General features: G+C 38.7%; 2 protein-coding genes across 5 annotated transcripts in view; both read left to right on the top strand.

The window, feature by feature from the left end:
- The window catches only part of tob1a (transducer of ERBB2, 1a), a 61,203-nt gene extending 52,702 nt beyond the window's left edge, over positions 1 to 8,501 (top strand). For 2 of the 4 annotated variants that reach the window (XM_058768505.1, XM_058768504.1), the window contains one exon: positions 1,253 to 3,322. In XM_058768505.1, coding sequence (XP_058624488.1) covers positions 1,444 to 2,418 — 975 coding nt within the window. In that variant the 5' untranslated portion in view covers positions 1,253 to 1,443 and the 3' untranslated portion in view covers positions 2,419 to 3,322. Of the gene's footprint in view, positions 1 to 719; positions 739 to 1,252; positions 3,323 to 8,242 lie in introns of those variants that run through there. The other 2 variants (XM_058768506.1, XR_009269791.1) reach the window with 2 other exon arrangements.
- Positions 8,502 to 13,069: 4,568 nt separating this feature from the next.
- The window catches only part of rsad1 (radical S-adenosyl methionine domain containing 1), a 54,346-nt gene continuing 45,204 nt past the window's right edge, over positions 13,070 to 22,211 (top strand). The window contains exons 1-2 of the mRNA XM_058771672.1: positions 13,070 to 13,815; positions 15,008 to 15,052. The gene's annotated coding sequence lies outside the window, so the exon portion shown is untranslated. The remainder of the gene's footprint in view (positions 13,816 to 15,007; positions 15,053 to 22,211) is intronic.

The raw sequence follows: 22,211 nt of genomic DNA, 5'->3' as shown, positions 1-22,211 counted from the left end.
CTGCGTCAGTCGTGGGCTGAAGACTTTAGGAGCTCGGAGGGATTGCCAACTATGGCAAAATACCTTCTTACACTAGAAGCCATACACTAGTTACATACAAGTGCAAATGATCACCATAGAATATGATATAGGCTAGATTTAATTTGTCAACACGTCCTGGTCGAATTGCACACAATAGCCTACAGCATATACTGCTCTCTTGTCTTAAATGTATACCTTCATATGGTGCGTTTCATGCGTACATTAGTAATATAGCAGATATGTATCTGTTTCTAAACTGTACATTGTGTCCTCGCGTTGGCTTCCCTGTGAACTGGGTGGGAGAGACGATACGATCTCTGACGTCCTATACTCGCTTTAAATGCACAAACCAAACACAATCTGCTTTTATATTAGCTAACCAAGGCGTAAAGCGCACCATTTATCGGTTTGGTTTAACGTTCAAGCGCATTTTTATTTCTAGTCTCTTCATCGACGACCGTATGTGCGTGCGCTGACTGGTTTTCATTTCTCCTCGTGACTCGTTCAGGTTGAATTATTAAAGTCTCGCATTCTTGTGTCTGATTTCCTCACGAAACTCTCTGTTTTTCAGACATACATGAGGAGCTGAGGATACAGGTCGATTATGGCGACTGACAGCAGTAGATTGGTTACAGTTGTGCTGGGTCTAGTCAGGGCAAGTTAGTTGTTACGTAACTCTATCAGCTCCGCGAGTCCCAGTGCATCCTTCCTATAATGGTAAACTGCAATTATAGGACTAGCTTAGTGCTAATATATATGCTGGACACAAGGTGTTGTCTTGAATTTAACTAGAGTGGAAGTATCATTCGGCCAGTGCACTGAAGCTTAGGATTGTTTGTGTGCTTGTGTAAAATCTAATCTGCTCAAGAAAATTAACCTTGGTTTTATTATAGTAAAATTGTAGTAGCCTAACCATGTTTTTTTTTTTTTTTTGGTGTATTGACTACCATTTGTATAGCCACAGTTTTACTACAAAAACCATGGTTAAACTATGGTTAGTGTTGCAAAACCATGGTTAATTTGTAGTAACCATGTTTTTTTTTTGGTTTTATTTGTAGTAAAACTATGGCTGATTTTCATATTCGCAAGCTGTTTTATCAAAACATTCAAGCTATTTTAATGAACTCACTATTAAGAAACCTTACAGACGGTACCATGTTCCAGTTTATTGTTTTCAGCTGAGAATAATGAGCTGGAGTTATTCACGCTATTTATTTTTGCTTCTCTCTAGGAACCGGATCAGCCGTTTGTGGACTGAGACGTTCCCTCTGCAACCAGCACTTTGTTTTGAACCGTTCCCCCCCCCCCAAGTTTCTGTTTATTTGCCTGGCTCCAGCCAAGCCTTGCCCTCTGGTGGCTTACAACACAATACGCGAATTCAAACAGCCAACGGTGGTGATACTCCAGGGCAGCGCAGCAGCTATGCAGCTTGAAATCCAAGTAGCACTCAACTTCATCATTTCGTACTTGTACAATAAGCTGCCCAGACGACGTGTCAACATTTTCGGCGAGGAGTTGGAGCGACAGCTGAAACAGAAATACGAGGGACATTGGTACCCGGACAAGCCATACAAAGGGTCTGGATTCAGGTGTATACATGTCGGGGAGAAAGTGGACCCAGTTGTAGAGCAAGCAGCCAAAGAAAGTGGGTTGGACATTGAGGATGTCCGCAACAACCTGCCTCAGGACCTCAGTGTCTGGATTGATCCTTTCGAGGTGTCTTATCAGATTGGGGAGAAGGGACCTGTCAAGGTGCTCTATGTGGACGACAGTAATGAGAATGGGCTGGAGTTGGACAAGGAGATCAAGAACAGCTTTAACCCAGAGGCCCAGGTCTTCATGCCCATTAGCGAACCCCTAGGCATGTCCCCCACCTCCAGTTCCCCGTCCCCACCGTTTGGCCAGTCGGCGGCGGTCAGCCCCACCTTCATGCGCCGTTCCACGCAACCTTTAACCTTTACCACTGCCAGCTTCGCCGCCACCAAATTTGGCTCCACGAAAATGAAAAGCAACGGGCGGAACGCCAACAAGGTGACCCGAAACTCCCCCACCAACCTGGGCCTGAATGTAAACAACCTCCTGAAGCAGAAAGCCATGTCCACATCCATGCATTCTCTCTACGGCGTCGGCTTGGGCGGTCAGCCGCAGAAGCCCTCTGCCCTGTCTCCCAACGCCAAGGAGTTTGTGTTCCCCAATCTCCAGGGGCAGGGCAGCCCAAGTGCAATGTTCCCCGGGGAAACGCCCCTCAATCTCAGCCCTCTCCCGTACAATAATGCCTTTGACGTGTTTGCAGCCTATGGGGGCCTTAATGAGAAGTCCCTCATGGACAGTCTGAGTTTCAGCTTGAGCAACATGCAGTATTCTAACCAGCAATTCCAGCCAGTGATGGCCAACTAGAAAGCGAGAATACTACTAACGACCAGAGATATGTGATGGGACGGCGGAAAGTTCACGTTTGGAAAATCCAAAAAAAATGGAAAAAACAAAAAGAAAACCGCAAAGCAACACTTCAACTGTAAAGTCCCGGTGAATAAGTCAAACGATGAGCCCGAGGGTGAACCATGTCGTTCCCTTGAGTATTTTTGTCATTCTTTTTACGATTAAGCTTGTTGTACAATCGAGCTTAGTTATCTAAACTCATATTATTTTTATTTTTTTTTAAGTTGTTTTCTTTTGCCAACCAAGCACAAAATTATTTTTACTGACTGTTTTAAAATATCTTTATGAAGAAGAAAACTACAAATCAAGGCCTCTAATAGTATTCAAGGTATAGTTACACAGCCAATTTTTCCAAGGATTGGCCTGAATGCTGAATGAGGGATTTCTTGGTCTTTTTTCTAACTGTATAATTAATTTAGTAGAAAGTTTGTAAAATATCAGAGTATATATTGTTTCTACGACATATTGCATTTATATCTTTTTACTACTCCAGTGATCTGTGATGGCTGCAGCAGCTTTTGTTATATTTTTTTTTATTGAAATTGTAAAATGAAATCCATCTTTAAAAACATCAACTATTCTAAAGATTGTGTACAGAATATTCCATTGTGTTGGGATTTAAAAATATTTGCTTTTTGGGGGGGGAAAAAAGAGAAAAAAAAATAAGAGTTGTATTTTCTGTTAAGAGTTCAAAGATTTTTGCTATACTATGGACAAAATGTAATCGTATATTAATTTTGTACCAACATTGTGCAATACTTGACAAAAACAAATAGTATAACAAAGTATTTGGAGTCAGTGTCTTACATGTAAAGAGGGACTGATAGTTTATTAAGTTTGTATTAAAATGCTTGAAATTATACTCTTGGTCTTAAGCTTTTTATTCAAATCTTCATTTTATATCTCTACTCTTTCACTGCTCTCATTACTAACTGAATATTACTCATACATGCTACTAGATTACTGTTTTACTGTTCTCGTTTTCAGTCCCCTTGTCTTCTCCAGATGCAAGAGTACATTTCCATAAATGGGTTTCCATAATGTAAGTAGCCATGACTCATAGTATAGCGGTCAGATCAGAATTTATTCTTATAGTCATGAATTGGAAGTTGCACTCCTCATTTGCATTTATCCATTTGCCAGATGCTTTTATCCAAAGCATTTAAGATGCATTTTATCAGTATATGTATTCCTTGGGAATTGAACTGTGACCCTGATGTTGCGAGCGCCATGCTCTTTCAGAAGAATAGAGGAGCTTTGTTTAATGGGATTATTAGAGGTTGATATTTAAATAATTCCAGGTTGTTTTTAATACTAGTTGCCCCCTAAACCACAAGCATACACTAAGCCTTCATAAAGAGAAAGACTAACCCGGTTTGTTATGCAAAAACAAGTTCATATATTTGTATGTTTTGAAGATGAGCATTTGAATCTGTTTTGGATTCTCCCATGATGCTATTGCAGAACTATGTGAAGGCTGAGCTATGTTTTGCGGTATCGTTGTTGCTGTGCCTCCCGTGTTTTGCACAGCCATATAAACAGGTGCTGCTGGATTCAAAATGAGCGGTTGTTCGATTAATGTCAGCTAGCTGGTCTAAGCATTTAACAGCTCTTCTGATTCCAGTAAGCAACATGGATCTATATTTAGAGCTATAATTAAGTAAGTTGATTGAGCAAAGTGAATTTAGAAGGGAATTCGCAGATGAGTTAACCCACAACCTCACTTTCTCTGGTAGATTTTGTCACCCTCCCTTTCCTGCATAATGTCGGTGTCTAATAGAGCGAGCTTTCTGAGTCTTACAGCTAAATTAACTAATACACCGTGAGGCTCTCTGTGAAAGAAATGGAAATAAGAACAAAACAACAGCACTTTTATTAATTTGTTCACAAATGCTGTTCACAAGATAAGAATTAAAGGTTCTTTGTTGGCATCTGTGGTTCTATAAAGAACCTTTAACATCCATGTAACCTTTCCATTCCACAACAGGTTCTTTATAGTGGGGAAAGGTTCTTAAGATTATTAAAGGAATAGTTTAGCCAAAAATGAAAGTTTGGTGAATATTTACTCACCCTCAGGCCATCCAGGATGTAGTGGAGTTTGGATTAGCATCACTTGCTCACCAGTGAATCCTCTGCAGTGAATGGGTGCCGTCAGAATGAGAGTCACAATAATCCACACCACTCCAGTCCATCAGTTTTATGAAGTGAAAATCTGCATGTTTCTAAGAAACAAATCCATCATTAAGACGTTTTAAACTTCAACTGAGCCCTTTATCCATAATATTGCTTTCTTCATGGACAAAGTTGTCTCGTCTGATTCAGGAGAGAAATATGCACAGATCAAGCACTGTTTACAAGCAAAACACTTATTTTAAACAAATATGCTGGTGGATTTTGATGTGAGAGGGCAACAGGGTATGGACATTTTCACTGGATAAAACATTTTTTTCGGATTATGGACAGGTATTTTAGCCAGAAGTGATGGTTTAAAGTTAAAACGCCTTAATGATGAATTTGTTTCTTACAAACATGCAGCTTTTCACTTCATAAGATGTTAACTGATGGACTGCAGTTGTGTGGATTATAGTGATGTTTTTATCAGCTGTTTGGACTCTCATTCTGACGGCACCCATTCACTGCAGAGCATCCATTGGTGAGCAACATCTCAAAATCTGTTCTGATGAAGAAACAAACTCATCTATATTTTGGATAGTCTGATGGTGAGTAAATTTTCAACACATTTGTATTTTTGTGTGATCGATTCCTTTAAAGTTCTTTTAAGAACTGTTCACTGAAAGGTTCGTTTAAAAACACAAAAATGGATATTCTATTGCATTCCTGCAAAAAACAACTTTATTTTTGAGAGTGTATGAGGCATAACAAATTCTTCCTCCAAATATGGTTTAAGTAATTAGCTTACGAAGCATTTTAGACCTCATTTGCAAATTTGCACTGAGGCACTTGCTCTCAACTGTCAAAGCTACCACCTTCTACCAGAACATCAACCTTTTCCTATAGCCTCAAAACGCAGAATAAAGAAGGCCGCTTGCCAGACTTAATTGTCTAAGTGGAGGTCAGGAACAGAAAGCCCTCGGAGGACGTCTTCATGTGCCTTCGTGGCTGCACAGTCGTGTGTAGGTGTTAAGCTTGGCAGCTCCCTTTCAGTGCAGCTTTGAACTTTGCCAAGTCAGTGAGTCAGATAGATGAGTTGCACCACGTTGAGACAGGTGCAGGCTTCAGGGTGGCAGCAGAAGATACCATTACACTCGCTGTTTATCACCGAACGCTAGGGGAAGAGGATAGCCACAGATTGGGAATACCTCAGCCTCTGTCCTTGGAGGAGGTGGAGGGCTGGCAGGTTGTGGGTGATGAAACACTGCGGGGGATGATGGGAAATATGAGCGCTTAGTCACTGAAGGGAATCACGTAGATATTTATACATATGGAAAGTTTAAAACAAAAGTTTAAGAGGGGCATTTATAAACATTATATTTCGAACATACAACTTTTTTTCTTTTTTCTTTTTCTTATAATGCTCACCAGGGCTGCATTTATTTATTCAAAAATACAGTAAAATATTCAAATATTATGAAGTATTTTTACAATTGAAAACAACTTATTTCTATTTCAATATATTTTAAAATATAATTTATTCCTGTGATGCAAATCTGAATTTTCAGCATCATTACTTTAGTCTTCAGTGTCACATGATCCTTCAGAAATGATTCTAATACACTGATTTGATGCTCAAGAAACCTTTTTATTATTATTATGAATGTTGAAAACAGTTCGCATTTTTGTGAAAACTGATACTTTGTTTCAGAATTATTTGATGAAAGAGCAGCATTTATTTGAAGTCTGTCTTTAGTCACTTTTGACCAATTTAATGGGTCCTCGCTGAATAGAAGTATTAAGAAAAAACAAGTTATGTATATATTAGTATACTAAAAGTATGAATAATACTATTCACTATCTAAACTGATGATATGTGCTTTTGTCTTGCATAGCTAGACTAACAGCATAAGTCTGTTACACATATTCATCTTTTTTTGGTCGAGAAATGTACACTCAGACAGGAAGAAACTGTGTGGCCAACATGTAAAGCGACCAACCACAGTTTGTTTTGTTTTTACATGCCATAGCTATTTCTATAAAAATTTTAATCTAAAGCCATTTTTAGATTTTTAGGGTCAGAAATGATCCATGCATCATAGACACAGAGCCTTATGTGTGAATTCTTCCACAAGCTTTCTCTTTTAATAATTTACTTTTACTTTAATTTTGAAATGCCTTTGCTGAATCAAACTGGCCTAGTATTAACAACTCTGTAAGATTCAGTAATTCAGAGGCTCAGAGAGCAGAAGTATTCCTTGCTTTTTGTGACAGTGGGACTGTGATAGGGGCTGGTGTTGTGTGAAGACTTCCACTTATGTGGTGCAGATGGGAGACGTTCCCAGTGCCACAGGAATGAAACTCAGCACTGCTGCAACTAGCTTGCTGACTTTTCCAAAGAAGGAAGGGCTTTGACTTTAGGCTTCTCACAGGTTTACTTGCAAAGATTTCACACTGTTCGCTTCTGTGTTTAATTAATGAACCTCATTAGAGTGGCCAGATGTCCATTTTGTGTGTTCTGGCTTTTTCTCCCTACATTTTCCTTGTAATTTAGAAGTTTCAAAAAGTCGCAAAAATGTCTCATCACCCTACACTTCATCAACCAGGTTTCTTTTAAATCCATTTGCATTGCTACGAGATACACAAAAATTAGGAAAATTAATAAAATGATCTGTAATCATTTTAAAATGATGAGGGCTAAAACTTAGCCCTCATGTACAATTACTTTAATACTAACATTACTGTATAATTAAGTAATTATATTAAGTAATTATAATATATAAAAAATTATATAATTAATAATAATTAGTTTTTCACAATCAAATTAATCTGTGGCACTTTGGTAATGCATTAAACTTAGTGATGAACAAATAATATATATGTATTGTATATCTTTAACCCTTTGATGCATGAATTATTACATTCAAATCTGAAATAGCTTATTTTTCTTTCAAAAACACAGATATAATCATTACCAAACATTTCTGTTTCAAAATAATGTATTTGGAAAGATTTACACATCTATTCTGCAAAAAGTTAATGAAGATATTTCAGATAGCTACCACTGCTTTCGTCAGCCAATTTTGAATTTATGTTGTCATAAATAAAAAAATACAAAGACATAAAAAGAGGACAGTCATATAGAGTTATGAGTAAGAGTCAAAGATCAACCTGCCTTTGGTTGTTTGGATGTAACATCACACTCTGAATGGTTAAAAATAGCTTTTAAAGATCTGCTGTAATGGGTGTTATCCATCAAAGGGTTAATATTAGGTAAGTCAATACAGACATTATAATATTCTATGTTATAATATAATATTCATGCACAACTGACAGGAGATCTTAATAAAATTGTTTTTGACTGCTAAATATAGCATGATAGTATAATAAAGTTTATCTATTGACCCAGGTGACTTCAACTCAGGACATCTTCTGCCAGCTTAAACATTAAACTAGAAGATAAAGCTATACAAGAACTATATCATCAGTAGCCATATCGAGAATTAATTATTGTTTGTTTCATTTAATCTTTAACCAGAACCTTGAATTGCATGGCTATTTGCATTGACTCTGTCATTTTGGTAATGTGTAACCTGCATTGTTTTACAATGCCTGAGATGATACGTTAAACAAATGGCAAACGTCATAACACTTGTAATATTTTATTTAGCTGTGCCGATGGGAGCCCGTGGCCATGCTGGAGCTCGCTGAATGAACGTGGGAGGTTCTGCTCGGCCTGTCGTGGGAGGTGTTGCATAACTGCGTGGATGCCACTGTCTTCAACAACATGTTAGTGCAAGGGAAAGGATGGCACGCTTCCCAAATGCCGTGACAGGTTGCCCCGAACTCACTGTGTGCTTGTTTGTTCTTCAGAAATATCTGTGGTTGCAATTATGTCAATTCCCTTAGGTGTCCATGGAGTTGAGCAGTTAAAACAGACGTTGCTTTCTGTTGTTTTTCTCTGCTCAAGGACTCTGTATGATTTTGTTTCATGCGAGGCATGAATACAAACATAAAGTCTGAGTTTGTCTTTCACAGAAACTCAGAGCCTTGAAGAATCAGAAGTGGGTGGATGAGATGACCTGTGCTCAGCTGCAATCTGCCGCTCCAGGAGCTTCATCTCTTCTTGGTTTGAACTGGTCTAGGGGCAATTATGCATCATTATTTAGGCTGATCTGAGCTTATTATTATGGGTCATGGTCTAGGTTGAATTGTAGTCAATGCTTGTCCTTATTTGGTCATATCTGTCTAGACTGATACTGGGCCAGGTATGATTACCATTTGGGTTTATTTGGTTAGTTTTGGTTTTAGATTTTGGGCTGATCTAGAGTCAGTTATGGGTCATTATTGGGGGTGATCTACGGTTAGTTTAGGGTCAGTTATAATTGTTATGGGTTGTGGTCTAGGTTGATATCGAGTAATTTATAGTCAGTGCTTGTGCTTATTTGGTCTTTTTGGGCTGATCTGGGATCAAATCTGGGGTCATTATTGGGCTGATTTAGGGTTAAAAATGCACCATTATTTAGACTGATCTGAGGTCATTATTTTGGTTCATGGTCTAGGCTGATATTTGCTCAGTTATAAATATTAGGGCTGATCTAGGGTTAGTTTGCACCATGCAGCATCAGGGCTGATTTGAGGTCATTATTATAGGTTGAGGTCTAGGTTGACATTGGGTCAGTTATAATTAACATTTGGACTTAATTGGTCACTTTTGGCTTATTTTTTGGGCTGATCTGGGAACAGTTATGGATCATTATTAGTGATGATCTAAAGTTAGTTTGCACCAGTATTAGGGCTGATCTGAAGTCATTATTATGAGTTGTGGTCTAGGCTGATACTGGGTTAGTTGTAATCATTGGGCTTATTTCTTCGGTCTGATCTGGTATCAGTTATGGGTAAATATTAGGGCTGATCTAGGGTTAGATATGCTTAATAATTAGAGCTGATCTGAAGTCATTATTATAGGTCATGGTCTTGGATGATACTCGCTCAGTTATAATCAACTTATCGCTTATTTTGGGGACTTTTGGCTTATTTTTTAAGCTGATCTGAGATCAGTTTTGGGTCATTTTCGAGGCTGATCTGAAGTCATTATTACTGGTCATGGTTTTAAAATCAGCCTATGGGTTTATCTGAGTCAACTTATGGGTCAATATTCACTCTTTATTTCACCTGATTTGGGATTAGTTCATGGTTTAAGCTGATATGGTGCCAGTTAATTATGATGGTTTTGGGGATGACTTCTCATGAACCTCACATTCTAAAAGTGCTATTAGTATCATTATTTAATTGAAAAAAAAAAAAAAAAATTAATTAAAAAAAAATAAAATAAAAATTTCAGTTCTGTTTTGTGCTGCCAATGAAGCAGAAATTTGTAAGCCAATGAGGAATGTATTTTTAAATGAACTTTCTTGCTTATAGGTCTTAAGAGAAACTGTTCTCACAAACACTGACTCGAAAAAGTAAAAGGTACTGCTGTCAGCTCACTAGAGTTCACAAACCCCAAATCATGCGGTTTTCTTTTCTGAAGTTCTGCTAATGAAGACCTAGTGAGAAAAAGAGTGCAAGAGAGTGAGAAAAGAGAGAGAGGATATGAGGTTGGGTGTTACTTTGCCTAATTACCATGTGTGACAGAATGTGTATGACAGGATGTGTAAGTGCCAATGTATGTTCTGTGTTTCTATGAGTGTGTGGTCATGAAAAATGTGCACATTTGTCTAGTTGTAAATGCCTATGAATGAAACTGCTTATGCTTGCAACTAGGAAAGTGTGAGATACATGTCAAATGCACATATAATTGTTTGACTGGATTTAGCTATGGCTAAATTTGCAGTGGTTGGTGAGGATACTATGAGCCTATCTGGTCGGAGGCACTTTTATGAGGCAATTTTTATTAGAAGCTGGTGTGATTCACTGGCTCCGGTCCACAGCTTGGCTTCTGCCGACGTCAGCACTCAGGACTGCCAGTTTTAGCAGGGGAGGGTGTAAACACAGCCTGCTCTCAGCGAGATGAACAGAGGAACAACCAAACCACAACACTGAATCTACATTCACAACTAGAGCACTCTATAGGCCTCCAGGGAGCTGCTGTAGGTTTAATTATGCAGGCTGGTAAAACCTGTTCACTGCACAGGTGGGAGAAACGTTATTCTGAGCCGTTAGGTTATGCAATGTAAAATTCGAGAATAATTAGTGAGAAAAGCTCTGACTCATGCTGAAGCAGGGGTTTGTGGGCCAATGATAATAATAAACCAAGACAAAAAAAAAAAAGTTTTTAAAATAAAAACTGTGCTCCAAAAATGGTTAAAAACTACATTATGATGATAGATGGGTGTTTTTGTGGATTCTAGCGGGTCCCAAGTTGTCATTTAAAGCCATTAGTTGGTCCAACAGCTCATGATTGATTGTCTGGACTAGTGGCAGGTGGACATGGTCTTGACCTGGTAGACCATCTTGGTGAAGCTGGAACAAGTTGGTAGACCCCACCTTAGACCAGTAATATACCACCAAGAGAAGAACAGCATTGCTCAGAGGTTGCTCTTTCATAGCTCCCGAGAAATAACTTCCAAGTATCTCAGTATCAAGATTTGTATATCTAATTGAATTTGTCTCGCATAGATCAAATCATTTGATCTTAAATATTTTAATAAGTATTTGAGTTCATATTAAAATGTATAACTTTTTATTGCAGACTTGAAAAATGTTTTAATTTGTAAAAAAAAAAAAAAAAAATTTAGTTTTATTAATATTATCCCTTTTATACATATATACAGTGGTGTGAAAAAGTGTTGGCCCCCTTCCTGATTTTTAAATTTTTTTTACATGTTTGTCACACTTTAATGTTTTAGATCATCAAACAAATTTAAATATTAATCAAAGATAACACAAGTAAACACAACATGCAGTTTTTAAATGAAGTTTTTTATTATGAAGGGAAAACAAAATCCAAACCCACATGGCCCTGTGTGAAAAAGTGCTTGCCCCCTCCTATTAAATCATGAAAGAACTGTGATTAACCACATTATTTTAGAAAGCTTAGTTAAATTTCACTTGCCAAACCCAGGCCTGATTACTGCCAGACCTGTTGAATCAAGAAATCACTTAAATAGAACCTGTCTGACAAAGTGAAGCATGTTTAAAGAGCAACACATCATTCCGCGATCTTAAGAAATTCATAAACAGATAAGAAACAAAATAGTTTACATGTATCAGTCTGGAAAGGGTTATAAAGCCATTTCTAAGGCTTTGGGACTCCAGCAAACCATGGTCAGAGCCATTATCCACAAATGGAGAAAACTTGGAACAGTGGTGAATCTTCCCAGGAGTGGCCGGCCTACCAAAATTACTCCAAGAGCACAAAGACGACTCATCCAGGAGGTCCTAAAAGAACCCAGAACAACATCTAAAGAACTGCAGGCCTCACTTGCCTCAATTAAGGTCAGTGTTCATGATTCAACAATAAGAAAGAGACCGGGCAAAAACAGCATCCATGGGAGAGTTTCAAGGCAAAAGCCATCGCTGACCAAAAACAACACAAAGGCTCGTCTCACATTTGCCAAAAAAATATCTTGATTATCCCCAAGACTTTTGGGCAAATATTCTGTGGACTGATGCGACAAAAGTTGAACTTTTTGGAAGGTGTGTGTCCCGTTACATCTGGCGTAAAACCAACACAGCATTTCATAAAATGAACATCATGTCAGCAGTCAAACATGGTGCTGCTTTGCAGCTTCAGAACCTGGATGACTTGCCATAATTGATGGAACCATGCATTCTGCTCTCTATCAGAAAATCCTGAAGGAGAATGTCCGGCCATCAGTTTGTGACTTCAAGCTCAAGCACATTTGGGTTCTGCAGCAGGACAATGATCCCAAACACAGCAGCAAGTCCACCTCTGAATGGCTGAAGAAAAACAAAATGAAGACTTTGGAGTGGCCTAGTCAAAGTCCTGACCTGAATCCTATTGAGATGTTGTGGCATGACCTTAAAAAGGCGGTTCATGCTCGAAAACCCTCCAATGTGGCTGAATTACAACAATTCTGCAAAGAAGAGTGGGCCAAAATTCCTCCACAGCGATGTGAAAGACTCATTGCCAGTTATCGCAAACGCTTGATTGCAGTTGTTGCTGCAAAGGGTGGCCCAACCAGTTATTAGGTTTAGGGGGCAAGCACTTTTTCACGCCATGTGGGTTTGGATTTTGTTTTCCCTTCATAAGAAAAAACTTCATTTAAAAACTGCATGTTGTGCTTACTTGTGTTATCTTTGATTAATATTTAAATTTGTTTGATGATCTGAAACATTAAAGCTGTAGCGTTTTTACAAAATTTTACAGTTAAAATTACACTTATTTTTTACAGTGTAGTGTTTCAGATATTATTTATTTATTTAGTTAGTTGGTAGGTTAACTGATTAACAAACAAACAAATAATTGTAGTCTGAAACATTAGAAGAGACACATCAATTTTAATAATGTTACTTTGCTTGTCTTCTTATATAAGACAAAGATAGAGATTGTTTTTCTTCTTTCTTATGGGCAGCTGATACTCCAAACATAATTCGTTCAGAAAGCAAAGCTTCAGGGAGTGTTCAAACAGTAATTTACATGTTCATGTGATTCATGAGTTTGCATGATTTATATGAGCCATGTGGAAAACAACCAAGAGAAAAGGGGAAGTTTATACATCTCCGTTGATGTGATTGGCTGGACTATATGAACAAGCTCCTCTTGAATATGTGTTGGGAGCTCCATTTCGGACGGGTACAGTTGATTCATTCCCAGCACTCGATACTCTACCATTGAGTGCTATTTTGCCCAGAGCCACAAACGACCCTTTTCTTAATAAGGTCAGACATAACCTCTATTGCCCACGTCCAACTCAGGCCTTGACCCAACTAGACAGTCCATTCCCTAAGATAGAAACACACAAATCATACCTCTGTCAGCCGTCAAATACAGCCTGTGAGTATAAATAGCTATGGATTGGACTCTCATCTCTTATCTCTGCTATAGCCAAAGACACGTCAGTGAACCGCAAATCACAGCCATGTCCTCCTACAAACCCTGCTCTCCCGGCCATGTGTGTGTGTGTGTGTGTGTGTATGTGTGTGCGTGTATACAGCCTCATATATTCTCACAGTCTATTCCTGTGTTGGACATTTGGCTTTATTCAGTGGCTTTGAGAGATTTGAAGGGAAGTACAGCATTTGTCTGAAGCAATGCATGCAAGTTTTGCTCTTGAGGTGAGACTGGAATTGATGGAAAAGTTAATTCAATCAATATTATTGTTGCTTTGGGATGGTTACTTGAACAGAATGATCTGGAATGGAGCTCCCACTGCTTTGTTTCTATGTTTTTGTTGATTCCAGCATATTATAGTTACATTTACTATTTGGCATCTGGGAATTAAAAGAAAAAACACTGAAGTTAGTTACATTAAAGGAACAGTTCAGCTCATTATTTATTCAACAAAATGGAATGAGACTGAGGCTGTCAAAGTTCAAAGTGACAAGATAGCACCAGAGAAGTAGTCCATATGACTTGCGCTCTATATTTAAAGTCTTAGACTCATATCATAGCTTTGTATGAGGTACACACTGAATTTAAGTTTTTATTCAGTGAAATCTTGCTCTCACTTTTAATTCCTTTTATGTAAAGCACTTTGAATTACCATTGTGTATATAACGTGTTGTATAAATAAACCTTGCTTTGCCTTGCCTTATATTATTAAGTGAAGCAGGCTGTACATTAAAAGATTTTCGAAATCTCTATATAAAAAAAAAGAAAACAAAAAGAAAACCTAATTCTTCAAATATTTGAGAGCTTTATAAGTATTTATTTGAGTATTATTTGTATACTATTATAGATTTGATCAATATTATAAATTAGTTTTTACATTGATATGTCTTCAGAATTCATTTTAATTTGAAGTTATGTTTTAGTAATTTTGTTATGTGCTTTTGTTATTTTTATTAATTTTTTTTAAATAGTTCTATATAGCTTTTAATTAATTTTTATTTCACTTTTAGTTTTAATCATAGTACTTAAAGTTATTTTAGTTAGTTGCCAAGGCAACATTTTCATTAAATATTAGTTTTTCGTCTAATATTTATATTTTATTTTGGATTTATTTCAATTACTGAAAAATATTTGTATTAATTTTAGTTATATTTAACTTTTAACTTTATTTTAACAATTTAACTTTTAACTATTTAGCTTTATTTTTTGTTTCCTTTGTCGTTATTTTCTTTTTGTTTTATAAGTAGTTTTGTACATTATTGTATAGTTTTCATTAATACAAATTGAAAACAAAAGACTAAGAGAAATATGACTTTCAGTCTGCTTCTCACTGTGTGTTTTTATTATTCTCGTTGTGGTGTTTCATAGACCCAAAGCTAATTCATTTTATTGAATGAAATAATTCATTTTCTTTAGGATTTCTCACTTTGTTTTACACAGAAGAAAGAACAGGACATGAGAGTGAGTAAATTATTCATTTTATTTGCAGTGAACTGTCCCTTTAAATTCCATCCTTCTGTCCACATTAAAATATATTTTGAGAAGAACAGTTTGTTGAAATTTAACCCTTGTTTACAGTTGACTGTTTTTTTAGTTAAAAAAAGAAGGCAATCCTGTCAGTGATGATACATGAACTCCCAGCATTGTGTCCTTGAGTAACCTTAACCTCAGGCTGCTGTAATTAGTGCACCACAAGTCCCCTTGGATAAACACGTCCGCTAAATGACAATGCTAAATGCATGTGCTCATTGGGTTACCCAAAACAGTTTTGGGAACATTAGAGCTGTGAGGGCGTTTTAGCATTAGCCATACAGAGCAGGTCACAGGTCAGCAGTGTCAAAGGTCAGACAAGGCTGCATGTTTTAGTCAAAGACAACATGTCAACCATCGGTTCAGTCTTTCCTTCAGGCTTCTAATAAAGGTCTTGGTTCAGATCTCCTCACATTACCACTAGTTTGCTAAAGCATAAATAGACACCCTCGAATGTAGCTCCCCGTCTCCACACGTGTTTGTTGCGTAGTTGAAAGTAGCTATGCGGGCATTTGTTTCCTTTCTCTCCTCTCACTCACACACAACAGAACAGAGAAGGACTTTAGTATAATGTGATGGTGCCCTTGCTGATACAGGCCTCCCTTTATGTTGCGTGTAATCTGAGCTTTCAGTGCCAGGACTGAGCCTCTCTCCCCCTGAATGGAGCGCTGTGGGCCAGGCCGCTGTTTCCTGTGCTTTCACTCTGCTTAGCTCGGCACTACGATTATAGTAAAGCCAGGGGTGGGACGAACACATTTGTGCTGAGGAGACAGGCTCTCTCTCTCTCTCTCTCTCACACACACACACACACACACACACACACAGAGAGAGAGAGAGACACGGTGAAGGTGAATGATGGCAGCAAACTCACAAACAGAGTTTGAGAAGTCTCAAGGGCTTTGGATGCTGTGAGTAAGTCACGTTTAGCACGCTGTAATAGTGTCAGAGCACTATTTCGGTTCTCTTGTGCTCAGCTGAATTGGTCCTAAGGCTAAAATTTACACAGTATAAACTGCGACCCAATTCACAGGGTCCCTACGCAGTGCTCCCTACACAGAGCAGGGATTATCTACAGAACACACCGAAATGTTAAATGTATATATCTATTACGGGACGAACGAGACATGAGACGTGCAGATCCATCTGTAGGGCTTTATTCATAGACATGGTCATACACAGGCAGGGTCGAAAACTGGCAAACAGGTACATAGAGGGCAAGTCATAAGAGCAGTCCAGTAAACACGCGTGGGTTGATCGACGGCAGACATAATCCAGGGGGAAAAACAAAGAGAGATAATCCAGGTACACAAGCAAAGGTCCAGGCAGGAGCAAACAGAGTCTGAACGACAAGACGAAAGGGGAAATCCGAAATACACAGTCAAGAATCAGAACACGGAAAAACAGGCAAGGTAATGCAAGACTATGACTAAACTATGGCAGTAGAACTGGCTCTGTAGAGTAGCTATCGCTAAACAATACTCAGCGATCTGAAAGAGGAAGTCCAGGGCTTATAAAGTGTATCTGATTGGATGCAGTTGTGTGTGTGTGTAATCAGTGCAATGGATGATGGGAACTGTAATCCGGAGTGACATGTAACAGTCTGTGTGGTGTGAGAGTCAATAGAGTCAATATGAGAGAGTCAATATGATGGAGAGGCGACCTCTTGTGGCAGTCAGACGGACTGCCCCTCCCCACCCCCCGGAGGGCCAGGTCCATGAGTAAGTGGAGAGACCGAGGACTTAGGCCATGCCGGCAGAGCAGAGCACCAAGACGGAGAAGGGAACCAGGACAGAACCAGCAGAGCAGGAAGCCAGGACAGAGCAGGAACCCAGAGTGGAGCCGGAGACCAGGACGGAGCCAACAGAGCAGAAACCCACCAGGGCGGAGCAGACAAAACTGGAGTCCACCCGAGTGGGACAGAAGACCACCAGGCTGGAGCAGACAAAGCAGTAGACCACCAGAGCGGGACAGAAGACCACCAGGCCGGAGCAGACGGAACAGAAGACCACCACGGCGGAGCAGAAGACCACCACGGAGGACCAGACTGATCAGGAGACCCTGGCAGAGACTGAGACCTAAGGGGAGCAGAGACAGACAACACAGACAGTGCATTCACGGTCTCAGGGACCGTGGCAGGGAACACAAGAAGTTCATCAATATTTTTCCTGGTGACAACCAGGAATTATGAACAGACAGTTCATAATCTGACTCATGGAGTGGAACTGGACAGAAAGACAGTTCATTAGTAGTTTCTTTGGCACTGACTGGGCTAATGGGACGGACATGGAGTGCATTTGTAGTTTCTGAGCTCATGACAGGCAGGTTTAAGAGTTCAAAGGCGGGTCTGTGGATCACGGGGCTGTGGCAAGGCTACTAGAGCCTACAGGGGGCTCAGGTAAGGTTTCTGGTGTCATGACTGGACTAGTGGGGCAAATAACAGGTTCATTACTTAACATGGGAAAGACAGGTAGTTCGAAATTAGACTTGGCGTTAACAGAAACCAGATCAGAAGACAGTTCAGAGTTAGATTCAACAGCTACAATCGTACAGACAGACTGTTCAAAATTGGGTGCATCAACTGAAACTGGACTTGTAGACATCTCAGTGAGTAAAACTACACTGGCAGACAATTCACAGTCAGAATCATTCTTAGAAACAAAACAAACAGATAGTTCAACGTCAAGAGCATTGATTATAGCTAAACGGCCTGACACCTCACACTCGGGTTCATTAGTGGAAACTGGACAATCAGGCAGTTCACTTATGACCTCTCTGGCAATGACAGGATTAACAGTGAGTACAGAAAGTTCATTTAAGGCTCCCATGGACATGACTGGCTGGGATGAGAGTTCCAAAACGACCCTTGTAGCCGTAATAGAACAGTCAGGGAGTTCACTGAAAGAATTCTCGGATGTGACAGACAATGCTGGGAGTTCAGAGACAGCTTCTACGGCTGGGTCGGGACAAGATAATAGTTCATAATTGGCCTCCGTGGCCGATTCAGAGCAGGACAAATGTTCATAAGTGGCCTCCGTCGCCGGTTCGGGACAAAACAAGAGTTCATGAGCGGCCTCCATAGCCGTGACAGAACAAACAGGATGTTCATACATGGCCTTCTTGGCCGGGACAGGACAGGCAGAGAGATCACAGATGGCCTCCATAGCCTTGACAGGACAGGACGAGAGCTGATAAATGGATACCACTGACACCTCTGAAGGTTCTGCAGCAGTTGCCGCCACCTCTGGAGGTTCTACAGTAGTAACCTCAGGACACAGGGAGAGTTGCCACCGTCTCTAAAGGCACAGTGGTGGTGTATGCAGCCCAAATACACCATAAAGCAATCCCCATTGTGGGAAGAGCTACAGACAGGGGAATCAGTTCAGGAACAGGAAGGTCTGAGAGTGCTGGTTTAGGGATACCAGCTGCACGTGCTGACACCAGTGGTAGGTCCTCCACACTGGATGCCAGTCTGGGAGACTGAAGAACTGACTTCGACGATCTAGGTGCAATAGACAGGGAGTGACAGGACTCTGGATAAGCAGACGAGACGTGACGAGACTCTGGACGATCAGCTGAGATGTGACTGGACTCATGACAGTCGACTGTGACTTGACTTAACTCATGAAGATCATTGGTGACATGACTTGACTCTTGAAGATCAATGGTGACGTGACTTGACTCATAAATGGAAGCTGTGACATGACGGAGCGTCGTTGTGGCCGCCATTTTGTGAACGGGTTCTGCTGTCACCGCCATTATGTGAGTGCGCTCTGGTGCGGCCGCCATTTCACGAGTGGGTTTAATTACCAGAGTTACCATCAATATACTCGAATGTCCCAGAATTGGCGATTGACTAAACACTGCGGCCACCCTTATCGGCATGGACACGATGTCGCGTTCCTCCGCCGCTACACTCACGGTGAATGAGGAACCGACTGACAACAGAGCATAGTCCAAAAACTGACTGAGTGACGAATGCAGACCCTCGTGTCTAAGCTTAGACTGTAGTGGTTGATTAATCCCATCACAGAAAATGTTTATCAAAACACAGTCCGGTGATTCAGAGTAGTGGGCTATAGCTAAAAATTCTCGAACATAGTTCTCCAACGATCGTGGGCCTTGTTTAAGGGCAAATAATATTTTTGTTGTGTCCTTACCTGGCCAATGTCAGTTTGAAAAGAAAAGAAATCAGAGCATGGGAAAACAGGCAAGGCAAGGCGTGACTAAACTATGGCAGTAGAACTGGCTCTGTAGAGTAGCTATTGCTAAACAATACTTGGCGATCTGAAAGAGGAAGTCCAGGGCTTATAAAGCGTATCTGATTGGATGCAGCTGTGTGTGTGTGTGTAATCAGTGCAATGGATGATGGGAACTGTAGGAAACTGTAGTCCGGAGTGACATGTAACAGTCCGTGTGGTGTGAGAGTCAATATGATGGAGAGGTGACCTCTTGTGGCAGTCAGACGGAAGGCCACGAACCGGATTCGTAACAATATCAGGGTTGTTGTAGTTAGTTAAAACTAAACATTTTCATTGCTTGGAATAAAATAAACATTAACTGAAAATAAAATATAAAAAGCCCTAAACTTATTTTTATTTCAGTTAACATTATAACATTTCTCATTCTCATGCAGTTTAACTTAAACTAAAATATTAAAATAACTAAAACTAAATAAACTAAAACTAATAATTGGTAAATAGCAATGACAAATAAAACTACAAAGACAAAACTATAAACACAAAATGTATAATTAAATATTGAAAAACAAAATTACTAAAACTTGAAATAAAATTAAAGTGAAAACAGAATAATGATAAAAAATAAAATCTATGAAGCAACACACACACATACACATGCACACATTTAAAGAAATATATATAGTTTATAGAATATATATATATTTATTTATATATTTATATTTATTTGTATTTATTACATATACAGGTATATGGCATTATATATAGCAAGTAACTAATTTATATAATATATACATACACTGTATATATAGTATATACAATATACGTATGTGTGAGTGTATGTATATATATATATATATATATATATATAAACGGAATGATAAACACATACGCACACACATGTACATATGTGTTTGTCTGTGTTTGTGTGTCTTTATATTTATACATTAGGAGTGTATATTTTTAAAGGAATATATACAAACACACACACACACATTTGTTTTTGTGAATTGTGGGGATATTCCATAGGCGTAATGGTTTTTATACTGTACAAACCATATTTTCTATCGCCCTACACCTAAACCTACCCCTTACAGGAAACTTTGTGCATTTTTACTTTCTCAAAAAAACTCATTCTGTATGATTTATAAGTCTTTTGAAATATATGGACAAGAGGAAATGTCCTCATAAGTCACCTTCTCCTTGTAATACCTATGTCAAACCCATGTCATTATACAAATTTGTGTCCTCATATGTCACAAAAACGCGCACACATACACACACACACACAAACACACTTTACAATTTTTTTTTACCTTAGGCATTAATGAAACAAGATTTTACACCCACCTGATTTTTCAAGCAAAAAATGTCCCAAATAAAATGTGAAATGAGGACATAGTCTATAGTTTAATTGGCCTCTTTTCTGGTTAATAAACAGGTTTTAATTTGTGGCAAGTAACTGTCCTCACCGTATAATAGAAAACAGAACCAGAGAGAATAACAATCTGTAAGGAATACCCGTCTATTTTTCTCACTCCCTGGTTTTATTTTTACTTTTCACACTCTCTGGTTTTATTTAATGTTTCACACTTCACGGTTTTATATTTATCATTTCACACTCTCTGGTTTTAGTTTTATGGTTTCATTGGGAGGGCGATCGAAGCCTGTTTGTGCTGATTAAATTATTACGTACATCCAATTTGCATCGATTATGATTATTATAATTATTATTATTTAACACTTTTTTCACAAGACATTGGCTATTAATCGAGATTCAAAATCTGAATACAATTAACTATAATAAAAAAAGTGTAAATGAATAGTGCTTCTCCTTTAGTTTTACAGCATGAGGTTTTTTTATAGATATTGTTGGTATTACTTCTAATCATTACTGTCCTGATAGTAAAACTCTTCCTCTTTCTTAGTTCTTGCCAGGTTGACAATAAACTGACTGAAAAGATCTCTATATCTAATGACCAGAACATCATAGAGACTTGCAGATGGTCTTTTTTGACCTGTTTCAGTATGCAAAAAGTTTTGTGAATGCAAATTAAGTTTTTCAAGTTAATTTAACCACGAAGAAAAGGACATTTCAGGATACATGAGGCACACAATTCTAAATGGGCCATAACGGGTTGTTCTGTACACTCTTACACAAAACCCACTAAAATGAGGTCTGTTCTGGAAATGTGTTGACAAAGGCACCCCTTCCTCTGTGGCAGCCCACTTACATACGGGCCATTGGCATTGTTGTGATGTGTGTGTGTGTGTGTGTGTGTGAGGGGTGAGGTCAGAAACAGAGGTCCTGCGGGCAAACTGCCCAACACTCAAAGCAAACAAGCAGGCATTGTCAAGGCAATGTGTGGTTATCTCTGCATCGCATTTCAATGGATCTGAAAGACACAGTGACAGAGAGAGACCTTTTGATAAGCGTTCACCACACTATTGGCAAAAGCAAAAACATGATCATGGCCTCACAATGTTCAAAAGTCAAAATTCAAGTCAAAAGTCATCAGTAGGGTCATCTGAATGAACCCGCTTTAGTATCCTAATACACGTTCTTGTTTTAAAAATGAGCAAAAAAATATCTTTATTAAAACAGGTTATTAAAAAATACTGTTCTTCTTAGATTATTCATTTTTTTTATAAACTTACAGTATATATACGTATACACACACACACACACATATATATATATATATATATATATACAGTGCCCTCCATAAGTATTGGAACAGTAAAGACAAAATTGTTCTGTTGGCTGTGGAGTCAAGACATTTACAAATATGATGAAAAGATGAATATGAGACAAAACTACAGAATGTAACATTTTATTATTAGCTGTTTCAACACATACATGTATTACCAAATAAAAAGAACAGCACTTTTAG

Source organism: Onychostoma macrolepis, chromosome 03 (assembly GCF_012432095.1).
Source record: "Onychostoma macrolepis isolate SWU-2019 chromosome 03, ASM1243209v1, whole genome shotgun sequence".
In the NCBI taxonomy this organism is placed as follows: Eukaryota; Metazoa; Chordata; class Actinopteri; order Cypriniformes; family Cyprinidae; genus Onychostoma; species Onychostoma macrolepis.
Note: the sequence above shows the minus strand (reverse complement) of the source record. Positions and strands in the feature narration are given on the sequence as shown.